General features: G+C 47.4%; 3 protein-coding genes across 6 annotated transcripts; 1 reads left to right on the forward strand and 2 right to left on the reverse strand.

Annotated features, from left to right (window-relative positions):
- Window positions 1–611: 611 nt before the first annotated feature.
- adgra1a (adhesion G protein-coupled receptor A1a) lies at window positions 612–10,073 on the reverse strand. Its single transcript, XM_029134676.3, has 7 exons — window positions 9,521–10,073; window positions 8,842–9,109; window positions 5,741–5,868; window positions 5,451–5,574; window positions 4,859–5,010; window positions 4,682–4,777; window positions 612–4,596 (listed from the first exon to the last, which is right to left on the reverse strand). The coding sequence occupies exons 2-7, from the start codon at window positions 8,848–8,850 to the stop codon at window positions 3,105–3,107; spliced, it is 2,001 nt and encodes a 666-aa protein (XP_028990509.1). The 5' UTR covers window positions 8,851–9,109; window positions 9,521–10,073; the 3' UTR covers window positions 612–3,104.
- A 126-nt stretch (window positions 10,074–10,199) lies between these two features.
- LOC114846005 (transmembrane protein 26-like) lies at window positions 10,200–13,848 on the reverse strand. Of its 2 annotated transcripts, XM_055504505.1 has the most exons (7): window positions 13,722–13,848; window positions 12,417–12,653; window positions 12,206–12,299; window positions 12,043–12,126; window positions 11,187–11,386; window positions 11,029–11,108; window positions 10,200–10,942 (listed from the first exon to the last, which is right to left on the reverse strand). In XM_055504505.1, exons 2-7 carry the CDS (start codon window positions 12,602–12,604, stop codon window positions 10,695–10,697), a joined length of 894 nt encoding a protein of 297 aa, XP_055360480.1. In that variant the 5' UTR covers window positions 12,605–12,653; window positions 13,722–13,848; the 3' UTR covers window positions 10,200–10,694. The 2 variants fall into 2 exon arrangements, with proteins under 2 accessions (XP_055360480.1, XP_028990511.1); XM_029134678.3 differs by lacking the exon at window positions 13,722–13,848 and having other exon boundaries at window positions 12,417–13,289.
- cabcoco1 (ciliary associated calcium binding coiled-coil 1) lies at window positions 13,409–17,419 on the forward strand. Of its 3 annotated transcripts, XM_055504507.1 has the most exons (7): window positions 13,409–13,502; window positions 13,605–13,693; window positions 13,786–13,955; window positions 14,157–14,301; window positions 14,818–14,890; window positions 14,980–15,075; window positions 15,598–15,684. In XM_055504507.1, exons 2-7 carry the CDS (start codon window positions 13,614–13,616, stop codon window positions 15,667–15,669), a joined length of 636 nt encoding a protein of 211 aa, XP_055360482.1. In that variant the 5' UTR covers window positions 13,409–13,502; window positions 13,605–13,613; the 3' UTR covers window positions 15,670–15,684. The 3 variants fall into 3 exon arrangements, with proteins under 3 accessions (XP_055360482.1, XP_055360481.1, XP_028990512.1); XM_055504506.1 differs by having other exon boundaries at window positions 13,431–13,693; XM_029134679.3 differs by lacking the exon at window positions 15,598–15,684 and adding an exon at window positions 16,180–17,419 and having other exon boundaries at window positions 13,434–13,693.
- The last annotated feature ends 756 nt before the right edge of the window (window positions 17,420–18,175 follow it).

Consider the following 18,175-nt stretch of genomic DNA (forward strand, 5'->3'; position numbering starts at 1 on the left):
AACACAAGCTGCCATTCATCTCTATCAGATGATTGATGGATTTGTGCATAGAAATGTGTCTAATGAAGCCGGTTTCACTGAAGCATTAACCGTTTCGATCTCAATTTCATGTTCAGAGATTAAACCTGTCAGACCGTTGCTAAATAGGTGCAAGAGCGAGCGTTAAATCAGTGCTGGACTGAAAAGCGTGATTGAAGAAGCTTCATCATTCATAGACACACGGGCAGCTAAATAAAGAACACAAGGCTGTCAAAGCAGGGCTGTGTAGCACTGCACTCAGAGGACGAGTGGCGGTTTCCTGTTTGATCACAACGAAAAAGTCGATTTGAGCTAAGAGATATGTGAAAAGCAGAGACTGTTACTATTCATGACCACACATGTAAGCCCGGTTTGGCAAAAATAATGAGAAGTGAATATCACCTTTACGCTCCAATAAATTTTAGTTTCACTGAAATTAAAGGTTAAATCATAATAGTTTTAAATCATAATAAATATATGGCTAATAGCACATTTTTTAATGTAGTTTAGTCCCATTTAAACACAAAATTAAAATGTTTTGTGAATACAAATGTTCATTCGAGAGCCAAAAGACAGAACAGGCATCTACAGGATGCGGTGTATCACAGAAAATCTTTATTGTAAGTGCAGACGACACACGGTGCTCATATCGGTCCTCCCTTTGTCGCACAAGGTGTCCACGCTTTCGCTACACTGCTGAAGATCCACAAGAGAAATAAAAAGAAATGTCACATAAAAATGGCTTCATGTTTGGACAGCAGCCTTCAGTGTTGAAGTCACCCCTGCCAATGGCCTGGGAAGACACTTGTAGCTGTCACTACACTGGGTTACACCAACACATCACGTACACAGTCATCAGCATCAGGCTGGAAGTTGGTGTCGTTGGATGATCACGCCCACGCTCACGTTAAACTGGGAAACGCTGACATATAAGTGAACAACTGTGTATTAATTACAGTATAGTATAACAGAGTGACTGGACTCATCCCTCTTAACACTAGTTTATGTGACGGCCTGAAATTCAAAGAAAGGATGAGTTGAACTAAGACACACCCGCTCTCACTTGTTCCGAATGTGCCGTTAAGAATCACATGAACCAGAGAGGCGTCTAATAAAGAATAGACACTCATAAGACTAGGATGAAGCTAATTAAATAATCCACAGTTTGATGAATGTACTCAGCTTCTTGCAAAACTGCTCATCTATTATTTTTGAGTCCACATCTCCACAAATGCTTTTAATAGGAAAATCTTTACAAAATATAATTTGTGTTTAAAATATTTCTTTTTTTTTTACTACAAATCTCCTACTACAAATGGTGTCAGACATGAATATGCTGAGTTACAGTGAAGCCAACTTCAAATCAACATCTGACATGCAGCATCATGTAGTGATCCACAGAAAATTTACTAATTTTTTTTTACTAAATTTTTTCAAACATTATCTTCTCTGTAAATAAGTATGTGTGGTGCATTATATACAAATCTGGACAATAGGGTTAATTAGCAGCTGCAAGATAGCAGGTGGTCTGATCATACAAGATTTAGATCTGAAGACTGACCACAACAAGCTGAGATGCATTTTATTTATAAAAGCCTGTTTCTGTGATTTCTACACTGACTCGGCTGAAGCTAAACTCAACCGACTTCCTAAAACAGAAAACGGGGCCTGATTCGTTGAAGTAGGTCACTTTATCAAACACCTCTCTGGGCTAAACGCCGGAATGTTCCCGGCGCGACTTGAAAGCGTCGTCGACGGTGATCTACCGAAACCTGAGTTCACTTTTGTACGATGCTACAAACTATGAGAATCTCATCGAGCATGAATTGTGATTGGCTTCTCATCACAGTGAAAACTGGCACATGAACGTTTTTTTTTTTTGGGAGTCATCTCCCCAAGTGAGGGTCACAATAGCTCACACTAGTGCAATATTTGTCAGACGAGAGCCTCTCTCGACTCTATTTGGCAGCAGTGTCTCCATAAAAAAAAATCTTCATAAATAACCAACCTTAAATTAAAGTTAAAGTTTGTGATTTGGGTAAAACAAACATTTATAGCACAGACACACCACATTAGTATGTACCTACCCATGCACTGTTGCACACATGAAACACACACATGCTCACACTGATTCGAATGTGTTTACACATACAGTAGGTTATCACCTATATTTAAAATCATAGTGTTGTCATATATGTATATATATAAACGCTCTAGTGTTTAAAGGTGCAATCAGCCTCTTTGCATATGAACACTGGCTGTTTCCTTTCAATCAGTCATTTCCACAGACCCCAGCGGACTGAAGAGCTTAACACTGAAGCACACATTTTTATGAATGGCAATGATCGCGATGGCGTCTGGTCGATGAACGTGCAAACGCTAATATTTGCTGAGCCAAACGTCCACGTGGGGACGTGGGCCTGTCGCAGTTTCGGAAGCTCGTTGTCTGTTCTTCAGCAGCCCCATCAATAATGTAGCTCGGACTTGTTCCGCAGACACTTTGTGCGTCGTACAAGCATAAATCCACGTTTGCAGCCCGTTCGCGTCGCGATACAAGCGCTCGTGTTGCTCTGAATGTGACAGGTTCTGTTGCCGTTGTCGTCACTCACTGTGGACGTCGGCACGGCGAAGCTGCTGGCGTTGCCTGGCCTCGTGTTTTGTCTGACAGTGGGAAATGAAGATGTAAAATTTAGCCTAGCAGCTTTGAAATAACTCACGAATGCTTTATTATCGTCATAATGAAAGAAATCACAGTGTAATCTGGAAACGGCAACTGGACTGCAGGTGTGGGTTAGAGCCAGCGACCACTGATTGCACCTTTAAACCATATGGAGCAGAAAATCAATTCAACCTTATTTGAATATATATATATTTTCATTTGAATAATCCTTATAAAACTAATTGCACACTTGAAGATAAATTTGTCATAAAGGGTTCTGAAATATCATGGGGATACAAGGCCTCACTGAAAGCTCAACCTGTGGTTTAAGGGCAAAGCTGAAGGCAATGAGACCCAAACACTTACGGAGCAATTCGATTACAGGGCTGCTGGAAAGTCTGGCACGTACTGTGCGAGTGTAAGAAAACTATACAGTGGTTTCGTTCTTCCACGGACCAGTCCGTATGTTTCCTGTGGAGTCTGAGCCGAACAGGCCGTCCTCCTGCAGGCTCCTGTTCCGGCCGATCGTGCCTCGCCGGTTGATGGTGGCGTGCTGCCGGGGAAGAGTGTTTCTAGGGAAACTCCTCTGCTCCACCTCTACGCAAAGATTATCCCCTTCTGCTGTTCTTGACGGGCACCTGAACGCATCAGGGTCCTGCTGGTACTGTAAGGCGAAGGGATCTGGCTTCTCGCAGCAGCTCGCGTTGGAGGCGTGATCGGCCGTGCTGTGCACGTGCCACTGGCAGGGGTGGACTCCGTGAGTCGGCAGGAGGAGGCTGTGGCAGGAGGTCGCGCTGTCGTGCACGCTGTGCGCGTGGCCGTGGCAGGACGCCACCGAGTCTTGCACGCTGTGGCACGAGGTCTGGCGCTGCAGGCCGTGGCAGGCGGCCAGCTGCTTCTCCAGGTGCGGACTGGGACACGGGAGCTCGATGTCGGGGAGGAGGCCGGCGGCGACGAACGGCGGGCCGTCGAGGTGGTGCGCGGCGTGGGGGCTCTCCAGGTGGGAGCCGTGCGCGCTGCCGTCCATGCTGGTGGAGGCCATGTGGGAGCGGTAGTCCTGGAGGCACGGGCGCGGGCGGTTGAAGGAGCGCGACTTCGCCCGGTCCACGAGGTGGCTCTGCAGCGGCAGGACGGGGCGAGGGAGCTCGTCGGGGAGCGACTGGGGACGAGGCGACGGGACCGGCTCGGCCAGCGACGACATGGCGGTCGGGGCGACGGGGCCCATCACAGCCACGCAGCACGGGCCGGCGTGGTTGGGGGCGGGGCTCTGGGGAGGGGGGGTCATTTTGTGGTGGGAGCTCTGCAAAAGGTGAGGAGAGAGAAGCGGCTGCTTGCCCGAGCAGGGGGAGTTGAGGTGACAGTGTGGCTGATGGAGCTCCTGCCTCTGGCACTGTCCGTTCCCATCTCCGTCGTCGGCCTTGGATTTTGACGGGCAACAAGCCCACCAGCGGTGCCACACGTCATCGCGCTTGGCGCAGTGCTGGATGAGGAGAAAGAGTCCCAGAGTGACGCAAAAGGCCCCATAAAGGCAGCTGAATATCATATCCAGAAAATGGCCCAGGGACACGGCCAGTGCCCCCAAAGCCCAGGTAGCCAGGAACAGGAAGAGGGTGAAGGCTGTGGCCCGGAGCTGGGATTTGAAGGAGTGCTCATTGGCCAGCACCGAAACACCGGTAGCGAAAGCCGGGCAGTCTCCCCCCGACCCAGAAGCTCCGCCAGCGTCCGTGTGGCAGTGATGGTTGGTGTCGCTGGACGACAACTGCTGCTGCTCCTCGCTCAGAACCCGCAGCTCGTACTTCCGCTCCGGGTGGCGTTTGAGCTGCACGTAGGCACACAGGAAGTACAGGGACATGACCAAAACCAGGAGACCCACGGGGGCGTAGAACCCCCCCAGGCTCGGCTCCCAGGCCATCCAGCAACTGGAAAACACCACAAACGCAAACATTCTTGTGAAAACGTCGCAACGAATGAAAAGGTCCTTGCCGGGAAATGGCGGGCGCTTACTACAAAGCGTCGTCCCGGCTGCCGTAGTTGTCCAAACTGAACGCCGCCGTTACCCCGACGATGAGGAGCGGGATGCCATCGCTCACAAGATAGAATCTGGGGAAAGAGAAACAAGTACAGACGGAGCCACGGAGGGAAGACTCGAGGATGGAATGGAGGTCCAGCGCATCGGGCTACCTGAGGATGGTGGGTTTGGAGCGCGTCCGGGCCGCCTCGCTCCGGTCCTGCGCCCTCAGCGGGTCTCTGGACACGTCCTTACAGATGTTTCTAGCAGCGAACGTCAGCCACAGCATGGTCGACAGGGAGGCATAGTGGAGCACGATGCCAACCTGTGGGCACGTCGTTAATAATCAATACGGAGCACGCCTGTGTGTGAGTGCGACCGAACGTGGCCAGGGAAGGTCCGAAGGGAATCCGTCACATGTCCACTGAGCCGGCCGTGCTTTTTGCTCTGCTTTTATGAAATTCTGTTTGCACGGGTGCACCGGAGTGCGCGCGTACCGTGAAGATGCAGAGTCCTTAAAGGCAAATGTTCGTACTTCACTGAATGTCCCCGACAGCCGTGCTAGTGCGTTGAGCTGAATGTTAACGGCGCCACTGCTAGCTAAGGCCACTTTGCGTGTTTCATTTGAGCATTGTTTCAATTTGTCAACTTTTTATTTCATAGGTTGTGTGTTTTCTTACGCTACTAGGACAAGAGTAAGAGAAGAGTAAGTGATCACTCTTGGGATCCTTCAAGCACAAAAAGACTGGAGGTAAGACTACTTACGATCTTACACACGAAAGGTAAGTTAATCTGATTGATGCCGCCGGCAAAAACCCCGAACGTCAGTCCCGTGTGAAAGAGGAAGTTGAGGAGTGTGTGCCAGCCATTCCTGCTGATGCGGATCACACTGCAAACAATTAAAGGTTACAAGGATGGAGACGGCTTCGCCAACTCTCAGTGTACAGTGCATTAGTCACAAATAATGACTGGCTGCGATCAACAGGCTCCACAACGCACGGTGCATCGCAGCGGCCACAGCGCGCGAAGCACGTGTCGATGGAGTCGGCGCTCACCTGTGGTGGACAATGTATGTCATGATGGAGACGAGGAGGCAGAGCAGCATGACCGCGGTGCACGCGTACACCACTGGATGGAGGTAGTCCCCGGGGTACGGCGGGAAGGACAGCACTCTCTTCAGATCCTGCGGGACGACGCAAACGCAGCGGCGAGTGAAAAGTGGGCCCTCGCGAAGTCACGCGTGGCGTTATTAGCGTCCCTTTAGCTTAGTGGACCTGCACGTGCGGGGACGGGGAGCGTGAACTGGCGCCACTGCGGCGGTTGGGTGACGTCAGCCAACGAGGGGTCACCGTTGGCGCCTCGCACTCAGCAACGCGCCGAGCTCCGCGGCGGAGGCGCCGCCAACGACGCCGCCGTCCAGCTGCACTCACGCTCGTCAGGATGAGTCCGCGGAGCCGCTGGAGGCGGGAATGCGCTGTGTGCTTCCGAAGCCCTGCGCAATTACTCAAGTTCATGCCAGTGCGAGCGCTTTAATGGCCTCTCCTGACATTGCAGCGAGGTCTGGCAACATCCATGAAAACCCCCCGTCCGCATGTTAGTGTCAATCAAAAGTACACTAATATGATGCAGCGTCTACCGTTGCGCCGATGCCGTCAAACATGTAAAATAAAAACGGCTCAATGTCTAAATAATAAACCAGTCTTGTGTTTTTACTATCCAGATCTAAAGCAAACCTTTAAAAAGTAGCGCTGTTTAATTGCAGTGACACCACCGGTCTTAAAATAACTCGGGGCCAACATTAGACATGTACAACACGCTCGACTGGGATTTCTGCGTCTCCTAAAATATCAGGTCTAACTATCAGGAGACACGTTATCGGGCTGGAAGCAGCCCTCTGTGCTGCTCTGTTCCGCCTTTCACAACAACCGCGCTCGTCCGGTCCGATCCGACAGGATGTGAGAAGATGCTCTGAGCGCGTGCTGCAAAAAGCCTTTCAATATTTATTAATCTGACAATCAGGTTTTTTTTTTGCTAAGATGAAAGTCACATAAAGATGTGGGACATCTTCAAACTGAGCCTTTTAACTGCTCAAACACGCACATAATGAATGGACCGTTACAGCGCATTATTAAATATAAAGTGAAGCGTCCACTGCTTTGCTTGATTTCATACTGTAGCCCATTAATGATAGAGGCTGACAGTTTACACCTTCGGGCGCATCATGACTGTTTCATTTCCAATCAGCTGCGGTGGTGATGATGAAATTCTCACCCCGAGGGAAGATGTTTAAAATTGGGTCAAACATCCACTAAGACTCAAGGATGAGCTGATGAGGAGTGACCTGGTGGCTGAGTGGCTGCAGCACGTAGCAAAACAACGTGGCATCAGGGCTTTGGCTCCAGCTGGGGTCCTGGACTTTATTGCGGTATTTCAGGTATTTCCGCCTTTAAGGAGCTTCATCAAAACCATGAGCTGATTAGAGGCTGGAGGTTAAAGGTCAACGTTAGTGTGCTTAGCTCTCTTCAACAGGCACCTGGAAACCCACATTTTCCATGTTTGTTTAAACATTGGCTAATAAAATAAACTGCAACAAATCCATAGGGAGATCAGTCACGTGACAAGTTCTGATGGTCTAGCCAATCAGAACAGAGGAGGGCGGGGCTTCAACCCAACCCCAAACCATCAAATCTGAACTACACCTTGGAGATGTGTGAGTACTGTCAAAGTAAGATCTGAGCATATACAGCTGTTTAACATAGTTTAAGAAATGGGAAAAAGAGCCTGAATGTTACACAGCCAGCTCCGATGACTCCACTGTGAAGCCAGGGATGTGGAAGAGGCTTAGAGAAAGTGACACATATACAGTAAGTGATGTGCATGTCCTGGACAGGCCTAGCATTCCCTCTGTGTTAAGAGGCAAAACGTGCCTTCAAACAACAGCTCAGCCTTCTTTCTTTCACCGGAGCACCCTCCCGCATGTACATAATTCAAGCTGAAGATTCCTGCAGAGGCAGAAATCAAGAGATAACTTGGCTCCGTCTTTACGACAGCGTCAGCTCGCTTTTCCTTTGTGTTCCTCCGCCTTGTATTTTAGAGACACTGTCATGTCTTCCTCCTCTCATCTCTCTCTCTCTCTCTCTCTCTCTCTCGCCCTCTCTTCCTCTCTCCCTCTCTCCGGGACAGCATGCGCTCTCATCACACTCCACTGAACAACCCATCCATTAGACAGAGCATGACTGATTAAATCCTTTGCAGATCCCATAAAATGAAAAAAAAAAAAAAAAAAAACTACAGGCATGTACTCCCAGCAGCACGGATCTGTATGCACTACACTCAACTTATCTCAGCTGGCTGACCACGCACTGTGTCCCTACGTAAGACTCTCTAATTAGGCTGCTTTGTTCTGGATTTGATGCCCGCGCGCTTATGTGTAAACAGGGTTTCCAGCTAGCAGCCGAAACCATCGCTGCCTCTAAACGCGTCTGATTGGCCGAGAGCAGAAAACTTCAGAGAACAAGTGTTTTTCTGTATTTCTGATATATCATCTAATAAACGAATCAGAGAGAGAGAACGCCTGCATCGCTCACACATGCAGCAACAGTGTGGGCGACTGGCCCTGGGGCCCTCGGTACCGACGCCGCAGGTTCTGCGTCCTCCTGAACAGGGGCGGGCGTCTCCAGACCTCTCTCGGCGTCATTAAACGGACCTTCCCCACCCACCTCATCACGCCTCGGACGGGAAGAAGCGGCGGCAGCAGCAACCAGACTTTCCCTCTATGGCTCACGCGTCAGAACCATTGGATTTCTGCTCGGTTCAATTACCTGAAACGGCCGCGGCTGGTTTCTAACTCGTGCCCGTGGCTTTATGGGGAAACCAGGGGGGCATCGCTCAATTCTTGGCCCTGTTGCCTCCTTGTGTCCAATATACCAACTGAGTGCTAAACCATGTCCTCACTGAACAGAGCTGTAAAAAGCATATACTACGTATATATAATATATAATATAAAAATTACGATTTGATTATTTTTGAGTGGACAATCAATTTTAGATTAGATTTTAATGCCTTGCAGTCAGGTGTGAACAATGTTCTTAGTTCTTCCTTAACATGTGTGGAAATTATTAATCATAAATATAAATAATTGATAATAATAACTCACCATGAGCATCAGTTGAATTAGACTTCAGTTGTGAAGCTCTCTGAGGCCCCTGCTGTCCCCTCTACCAGGCGCCCTCCTGCTCCATGTGGAGGACCGGGGTTTCAGTACAGGTCAGCGTGTTGTTGTGTCCTCCAACAGTCCGCGTGGAGCCGAGGATGGTGTGATGTGGTCACAGGAGTTGGTCCGACAGGTCGCCGCGTTTCCTCCAGCCCGGAGGGTGCAGGAGCAGCTGTGACGCGCAGCCACGGCCTCCCGGTCCCGACTCCATCTGCACAGAGGAGGCGACCACGGAGACCCGAGCGCGAGATGCGCGCGCTGTTACCTACACTTTGCATCTTGTTGCCAGCTTAGTGCATGACACATGCATGTGGGCGGAGGGACCGATGTCAGATCACGTCCACATCACAGCGGGAGCTGCTCCCCAATAATGTTATTTCTTATGGCCGCGACAGGCAGGAGATTAAACTGCCAGAAAGAGCGGTCACGGTCCCAGTTTATCCGATGCAGAGACATGATGTCTCGAGTATAAAACCATAACTATTAACAGGATTTGGCTGCGTGTGCGCTCCGCTCTGAGACTTACAGTAACTGCTCCGCCGTTAACGGAGCAGATGAGCGCTCCGTTATCCTCACTCTTATTTGATATTATTCCTGTTGAGCAAAAAGAAAGAGCCGTTACCTGCCGCGCTGCGTGCTCTCCTCTCACCCTCCTCAATCCAGGTCAGTGGAGATAGTGGCTCCGCTCCATTTGCTACTATCGATGTGCCGCATGTTACGCAGAGCAAGGGCGGGGAAACCCGGGCGGTAGCCGCGCGAGGGTGTGACGTGTCATCTATCAGCTGATAGCCTGATCAAAGCGCTGGCTGCCGCCGTTGACTTGCGGCGCGAGGTAGCGCGCGGGTGGATTCGGTGGCTCTGGTAATATTTGCTCCCACTGCTCCAAAAACAAGTGAGTCATGAGTCCATGCATAAAGTGATGCGGAATGTATCACGAGCGCCGGTGAGTCACAGTGTCAAATGGATGATCACGTCACTAAATCTGAACGTGGTTCCTTCAGTGCGCGGATGCCGCTTTACGCATACACCGAAACGCCACCGATTCCGTTTGATCCCGGTGACATCGTGCTGTGAGCTCCTCGCTCCGGAGCCACGCGCGCGCGCCGGAGCGGAGCACGAGTGCGTGGCTGTAAATTATTGAGCTGGCTTCAGATGCAAACACGGGCGTCCTGCAGCATCACTCTGTGCTCCTCATGTGATATTTACAAGCCGGAGGTGGAACAGCCATCCATCCATTCGCTATAGCTTCCCCCTTATGCTGCAGCGGCCACTTCACCAGAGAAACTCAGTAATTGCATCTAGCTGGTTAAAGATGCATCTGGATCTACTGCACAGCAGCCGCTCACTCTTTCTAAACACATGCTACAGGCCCCGAGCATTCATCTCTGCCTAAAGAGTGAGTATTAGTATATAGAAGTGGACACAGAGAGGCCCCACCTGCACGTTGCTATTAATATCTGTCCTTGGTTCCACACAGAATCAACTGGCAGTGGCAGAAATGTGCCAAAAATAAGTGTTGAGAAAAGTACTAACCATGGAAACGAAGAGAAGGGATTTCAAACTGCCTTTTCAGCGTTTTGTTTGTCAGACCACGACAATTTCTCTATCAGGACTTGAGGTTTAAATCGCTTAGTCTCATCTGGGTCATTACTTTTCTCATTCTGATACTCTAAATTAGCAAACTGAATGGTGTGAGGATCTTTATTAGAAAATGATGAACGTTCGCGTGCGGTAAATATGACATCGTCTTTTGTGCTGCCTCGCAAATGCCACTCCACTGCGGCGTGAAGCCACTTTCAGGAGCTCCCGTCACAGACGAGCACAGAGAGTCGATAGATGTTCAGGATGACCACCAGGAAGTTCTTGATGGCGAAGAAGATGAGCATCTGGTGAACCACGCTGAAGTACAGCATGACAATGAGGCGCACGAGGAGGAAAGGCCCGTCCTGGATGAGCAACGCTTCCAGAGTGCTCCAGATTTCTGCGCTGAGGCGGGAGAACAGGGAGGGTCCCGGCGACAGGTCCTCCACAGACGCATCCATTACTGTTGGGACAAAGGGGGACGTACACGTGGAGTTACATGCAAACCTGTCCCCATTTCAAACCACGTGGATGCAGATTATACTGTACCTGAGAGATGGAGGGGAAACTGCAGCATGCTCCAGGTCCACACGGCCAGAATGATGTAGACCATGTCTAGACTGTTGTCCCTGTCACACAACAAACCTGGTCCTCAAGTAAATCTAGTCACTGTGATACACAAGTTGATCATGTGTCCCGTTGCTCACCTGATGTCAGACAGCGTCTCTGAGGTGAACTCCAGTATGTCGGCAGCCGTGCCCACGAAGATGAGCAGCAGCTGGGAGAGCTGGTCCCTGCTCAGCGCTCCGGCGGCCGGCAGCAGCCATTTGCCCAGGATCAGGAGGACAATGAGGATCTGGTGTAGAGCCAGGATCCAGTCGTCGGCACACACTGAGGACAGGACGGTCTGCAGAGACAGTCAGAGCAGCCGTTTCCTCGGCCCAGTGTGTGTTTCCAGCCCCACCGTGTTACCTACAACACCCCTGCTCTTTCTTACCAAACCTCCGCTTGAATGTAAACAGACAGAATTTCTGGGAATTTGCCGACATGACTAATCCTGCTGCTTGTCACGATCAGTCTTAAAAGGCCCGATTAGCATCACGCCTTCGCGTTATTCGCGATTTTCATTGCAAAGCGGCTAAAAGATAAAAGAGTAAACATGTGGTAAAAGCACAGTTCACAGTGCAGACAGGACTTTTCCTGTTTAGCTCGAGAGCGTGTTTTTATTGAGGCCGGGCTGCTGCGTAAAGAGCAGCCAAATAAAGTTATAGACGGAAAAAAGCACCCGCAGCCTCACAACAGCTCCTTTGAGGTGAAGCAGTATTACAACACGACACCGAAAAAGAGCCCCACTGTCCCAGACATGTGAGGACATGGAAAAGCACCAGCAGCCAGACAAGATGTCTATCGGCAGTAACTCGCAGAGAAAAATGAAATGTTTTGATAGTCTTAATATTCTTTTAACCCCAGTAAGTGAAAAAGGAATATTGTTGAACCAACTTGATTTTAAGCCACATTCACTTTAAAGATTGTTATTTTTAATAAGAGGACTTTGAAACCTACCATGAACGCTTCACTGCTGTTTGTTGAGTTCATCAGGGGATTCAAAACACTCTGAATATTTTCCGCCGAGTTGAGTTTCTTACACTAGAACAAGACGCAAGGTTTCACACAGAGCATTTCCAGCTGAAGTGAACAAAAAATCTGTAGAATGCATAGACGATACCCTTGAAGAGAGATTGTTTTGCTTGTGATGAAGCTCTAAAATCCATATCGATGGGATAATACTGATGAGGAAGAAGAAGATAGCTGGAGAAAACCTGCAGGGTAAAACACAATTAGACAGATACATCCAATTATTTACTGATTTTTACAACCATATAAAAGACTGAATGAATGTGGCCTGCATTAAAACATCACAGTAGAGATCTTCATACCATTTGTAATCACTCCCTCTCTTTCTCTTGAGGGTCACAATCATCTCAGCGATAAGAGGCAGGTAGAGGATGGTGAGGAACCAGTAGAGCCCATTGTCCTTCACATAGACCACTCTCCACACGCCGGTGAGAGAGACGAGTATAAACAGAGATCTGGTCACCACAGCACAGATGAACTTGAAGAACATGATGTGAGGTCTGGAGTTAGGGCCGAGGAGGTTCCGAGGATCTCGGCTGCTGCAGGGGACAGAGGACTTGTATGCGACAGTTTCTGAAGGAGTTGAGTGTAAGAGGAGGGAGGGGTGAGCTACAGTAGGGCAGGCCTCCAGCAACCTGCTGGATCGCTGTGGGGTTTCTGTTTTTCACGTTACTGCACGTGTTGTTTAGTCTTGATGATAGGACTGTAGCCTGCAGAGACATGCCGCCGTTTACTCTGAATTACCGTGGATGACAAGTCCTAGATCTTTAGTGGCTGAGTGAAATAATTCATCAGATGACGACTACATAAGCCGTGAAGTTTGATGAGCCCAGTTAACTCCATGGACTGGTCAAAAATGTGTGTGTGCTAAGTGAAAGTGTGTCTTCCAGGACTGACGGTGACAGTGTCTGATATGCTGATAATACAAACATGTTTTCTGGTTAATTCCAGCCTTTTCTCCCACTGGTACTTTTTTTTTCACCTGGTTACACTTGAATAAACACATTAAAACTGAATAACAAAGAGTTCAAAGTAAATTCATGTCTGTTGAATAATAAATGAGTGGGCCACGCTGAATAAATGTTTTCACTGCAACTCAAATTTGTCCACAACACAATGTGACTCCTTGTGTAAACATGAGTATGGGTAAAATTAAAAATGTTTTTGCTTTGAAAAATAAAGAACAGAACCGTCCGATCAATGACAGAACAGAACGATTATTTTCAGTATTTACGGAAATAGTTGATCAAATTGGAAAAAAGAGTTGTTTTGGCCAATCAGGCTTTCCGTACATCCCGACGAGCCCTTGATTGGTTGTTACCATGGCAACATGTTAGCTTGACATGCCCCGGGAAGCTACGCGTAGTGAGACGTAAAGAGCATTCAGGGTAGTTTGCTACGAGTTTATGACTAGTTACTTGCTTACTGGGTTTCGTAATATAATTTCAATTAACTGGACAAAGTTATCTAGTTGTTCTTTCCTCTGGAAGAAACAGGAAATGGCCTTACTTCAGTGGGAAGCGCTATCGCAGCAACAAGTCGCAGATCTACTGCACGGGACGGCGGAGGACGTTCAGTCGTAAGTGGAGCTAGCTCTGCTCACTCACCTGTCAGCACCGAACCGGTTCCAGGGAACGGGTTTCCCTCACACCTGCTCCCCGCTGTCCGCAGGGAGCTGACGAGGATCCTGGGTTTTAACAGTCACCAGACATGTATGAAGGAGGCTGCTCTTCTGGACTACTATGTGCGCGGGTTCTGGTGGGCTAAAGAGGCCGGACTCACACCTACACAGGTCTCCTTTACCATGGCGGTCCTACACGTGCTCCTGGACAACATCCGAGGTTGAGGAAGAGATACAGACACACACTCATCATTTCTAAATGTGCGAAAAGGCATTGTGACAGTGGATCAGTTTAACCAGTAGAACCCTGATGCTGCTCCTGCAGCAGCCGTGCCCCTCTGCTACTCATTATTTGCCTAATTGTTATGTATTTTTTTAACCATATAAAGTATTTACACTTCACGTGCACTGTATATTACAGAGAAACAGATGGGGTTAGTGGAGAACATGATGGAGTTTGCTAAAGCCCTAGCTCCTGCATGCCAGAGCCCAGCATCAGAGGAAAACGCCAGCTCGCGTTTTACCACAGAAGAAGCCACAGCGCTCATAAGCTACGTCAAGAATAGGTAACGACCTCCTAAAACCCTTCAAATACAGGTTCACACGCTCAAAGACAACTGAGTTACAGCTGCGTATCTGCTGTAAAGTCCTGCCAACCTGGTCCGAGGCCCAGCATGGGCTGGCACAGGTTGATGGCTCGGCTCCACCTGTAGCCGCCTTCGGCCAGTGTGCATGCATGTTTCATCTCTAAGCCAGGCTATTACTGACAGCATGCGGGAGGTGGACATGGTGACTGGGTTCAATCTGGAGAAACTGGTTTTACATGCGGAAAGCTATCACAGCACGTTTGTAAAACACTGTAGGAGGGTTTAGTTCCTCTCAAAACCCACAGAATCAGGTGCTTGTTATTATTTATAATTATTATTATTACTGCTAAGAGTTAATTTTAACAATGTGCATATTTATGCACTGTGTAGATGATAAAAATACACTGACCTTCTAAGGAGTCCATTGTAAGTGTATAGCATTTGTAGCTGTGTACTTCTTTGGGCTTTAATAATTAAAGTGACTGTGTTGTGCAGTTTGTTTCAGAAATACAGACTCTACGAACTTCTCCTCAGCACACCCAGAGAGGAGATGCTGACCAGCATGGAGGTGCGTACGTCCATGTGTTCGTCTGCGCTCGCAGGCACGTGCATGTGAGTGATTCTGTCTCCCTGACAATTAAACACGCTGTGTTCCAGAGGACAATCGAGGTGTTCGGCTGCCAGGATGCCCTCAGCCCACTGGAGGAAGGCATTTCCACTCACCTCTGCTCTGATATTCACAAGAACGAAGAGGTGACTTTGGCTGCATGGATACACAGACATAATGAGAGTGAGCCATAATAGTGTAAAACCGCGTACTCAGACTCTGCTGGAAGCCTGTCTCCCAGCAGATTTTTAAAAAAAGCAGCTGTGTCCGTCAAAGGGTTGGGGGACACAGAGGACACTGACTGACCACCATTTAGTCTAGGATATGGCTGTGGTAGTTAAAGATTTAAAACTGTTTCAACAGCATATAGTTGGATACATTAGGGTTTATAATTTATAGCATTAAACATACAGTAACTGAAGAACTAGGATATTTATGTTGCATTGTACAGATGAACTGTAAAGCTCATCACAAAGTCAGAGCACATCCATAATGCACGCAGCACTGCTGAAATTTCAAATCAGACTTTATCATCTCTGAATAATACATGTCCTTAGAATGCGGGTTGGCTCGGTGACTCTTAAGTTGCCCTTAGGACTGAATGGGACTGTGAACGATTGTATGTCTATATGTGTCAGCCCTCTGATAAATTGCTGACCTATCCACAGTGTATCCAGCCTCTCAAGTGGAGTCACTTCAGATTAGACCCTGCCCCCCAGATCCAGCCTCCTACAGGATAGATGGTATAGCTGAAGGATGGCAGGATGATTTTTATAAATAATGTATACTGTGGTCCCTTTGTTGTCAGTTTAGCAGCCTTTAGCGTTAAATGAATGGAACATCTAAAATGTATAATCAAAATGTAAAGATAAAATCAGCTGTTTAAGCATTAAATACATTTCTTAGTCAATTAAGGCTTCTGGGTCTACGCTATATAGTTGTGATTCGGGTTTATGCAATGGCTGGATATGCAGGGTGTGTCAGATAAGGTTGAAGTTACATGAGGGATAGTATAGAAGAAATGAGCAGTCAGTTGAAATAAATGTGAGGTCTGCTGTCACCCCAGAGAACAGTAACAGGCAGGACTGGTATTAAATGATTTTTATTGTCAGTGTTTGTGTAGAGACACTTTCAAAACCATTTTATGACAGTTCAGGTTTAATGGTGGATCAACCTGAAAACCACTGACTAGGAAAGAAGACAAAACTTATATATAAATAAATGTGTGGTTTTTTTTGTGTTGCTCCCAGGCCCAGGTCAGCGACAGCCTCCAGCCTGAAGAGGAAGAGCCTTTTGTCAGACCAGAGTGAAGGGAGTACTGTTCAAATTAAATTAAGTCTCATCAACTTATTTTCTACTGCAGTCTGACCCTGAGTGGTTTCCACTGTATGTAATAAATAGTTGTCAAGTGCCCTCTTCTGGCAAATAATATTCACTGCAGATCCACCTGCATGATGATATGGTAGCGCTCAGGTATGGAAAGACTTTTTGAAGCTAGGGACCAGTCAGTCAGGTGACTAGGTGACGCTGGATAATAGGAACTAACCACACCCACACCATAACAGCATTATGGGCTTCAAAAAAATGGGGTTTAGTCACGTTTTGCCTGAAATATGTAATGAAGCTTAATTTTTCATTAGGATATGTGGACCTTTCTTTATATAAATAAATATAATATAACTGTTTAAAACATAATTTGACGTATCTAAAGCCACTGCATTAGTTCAGCAGACAGTTGATTATCATTGGTTGATGCACATGTAATTGTACACTAGATGGCATCATTCATCTGCCACAGTTTCCGTCCACATCTCACCTTTTTGTTCCACAGCATAGATCTGGATGATCTATGAATAGTAATAGTAAATTAATAGATCAACTACATCAACCCTACTGGAGTAAGTTCTGAAAGGTTTCAAATCAAAGCTAAAGTCACGTTTTTGGGCTGTAGCCTTAATTCAATAGAGAGGGTATCTGTTAAACAACCAGTCGTCAAGTGACACATAAAAGGCAGGTGAGGGTTCTGTTACTGGTCATGAGCACTAAACTACTGTAACAACCAACGGTAGCAATCAGTGATCTGTGAAGGGGAGAACAGTGGGCCTCTGTACCCGGCCTGCCCGTTCCTGTTGTTGTGGGGTGGGAGTTTCCAGCTATACAGCTCAGGGGAAGCACCACAGGATGTCCTTTTCCTCATTCCTCAAGGATAGAATGACTCTGTGTACACGTGTGTTACGATGTGTAAAATTACATAGGCAAAATGTTTGTACCGTTTCGTGATTGACTGCTTTCCATCAGCTCCACGTGACACGTGACCCGAATCACACCCAGGCTTAATAAATATGAAATAATATTTACTGTCACTTTGACATGTTGTATGATATATATTTTACATTATTGGATTGTTTATAATTCTGTCATCTAATTCTCCATCTCTGTCTGCCATAGAGTGATTGTGTTCCCTAAAATAAAAGATGAGTAAGTATAAGAGGGACTAAATCCACTTTACTTTTCAAATTATTAAAAAATGTGTGAACTGCATTTTTTTTCCTTTTTATTCCTTCATTAAGTGAAGTGGAGGAAGGAAGTTGCTTTTGTTTTTTTTGCTGACTTTTTACTGACACATTAAATTCCCAGCATTGGACTTGGACATTGCAGATTTCCCTGCAAATCTGCTTTACACCACTTAACAGACACAGATTTGACATTTTTTTAAAATGAGTCAAAACATAAAGCACATTTTACTAACTTTAGGCTGTTAAATATGAGATTGGTCTATTGTGGTTCACTTTCAGCATATAACAATAGCTGGTCTTGGATGTCTCACTTTACAGTAGCTGTGTGTCCATCATAGCTGATGGGAGAACCCTAATACACCTTCCAGTCAAAGGGTTCCATCACTTGTGAGAACATTATACTGATTTATATTTATTTCATGGTGGCTATTATTGCTACTTGACTAATTCCAACTTAATCCTTAGGTAGTTATCACTCTGAATCGGACTGATTTACATCATGGAGACTTTCTTCTTGCCCCCATATGGAAGGTGATTCCCTGCAGTGTGAATGTGCGAACAGATTTATGTGCCCAACGAGTAATACATCCACACACTGTGATCCCTCCACCCCTCCCCTTCGCTCTGTCTCTCACTGCTGCCATGTACAGTAAGCGAGGGAAAAGAGCAGGAGGCTTTTAGAGGATGGGGAGGAAGGAGGGGGAGGGAGCGCAGCCCAGAGAGAGAGCAG

This window comes from Betta splendens, chromosome 19 (assembly GCF_900634795.4).
Source record: "Betta splendens chromosome 19, fBetSpl5.4, whole genome shotgun sequence".
Lineage (NCBI taxonomy): Eukaryota > Metazoa > Chordata > Actinopteri > Anabantiformes > Osphronemidae > Betta > Betta splendens.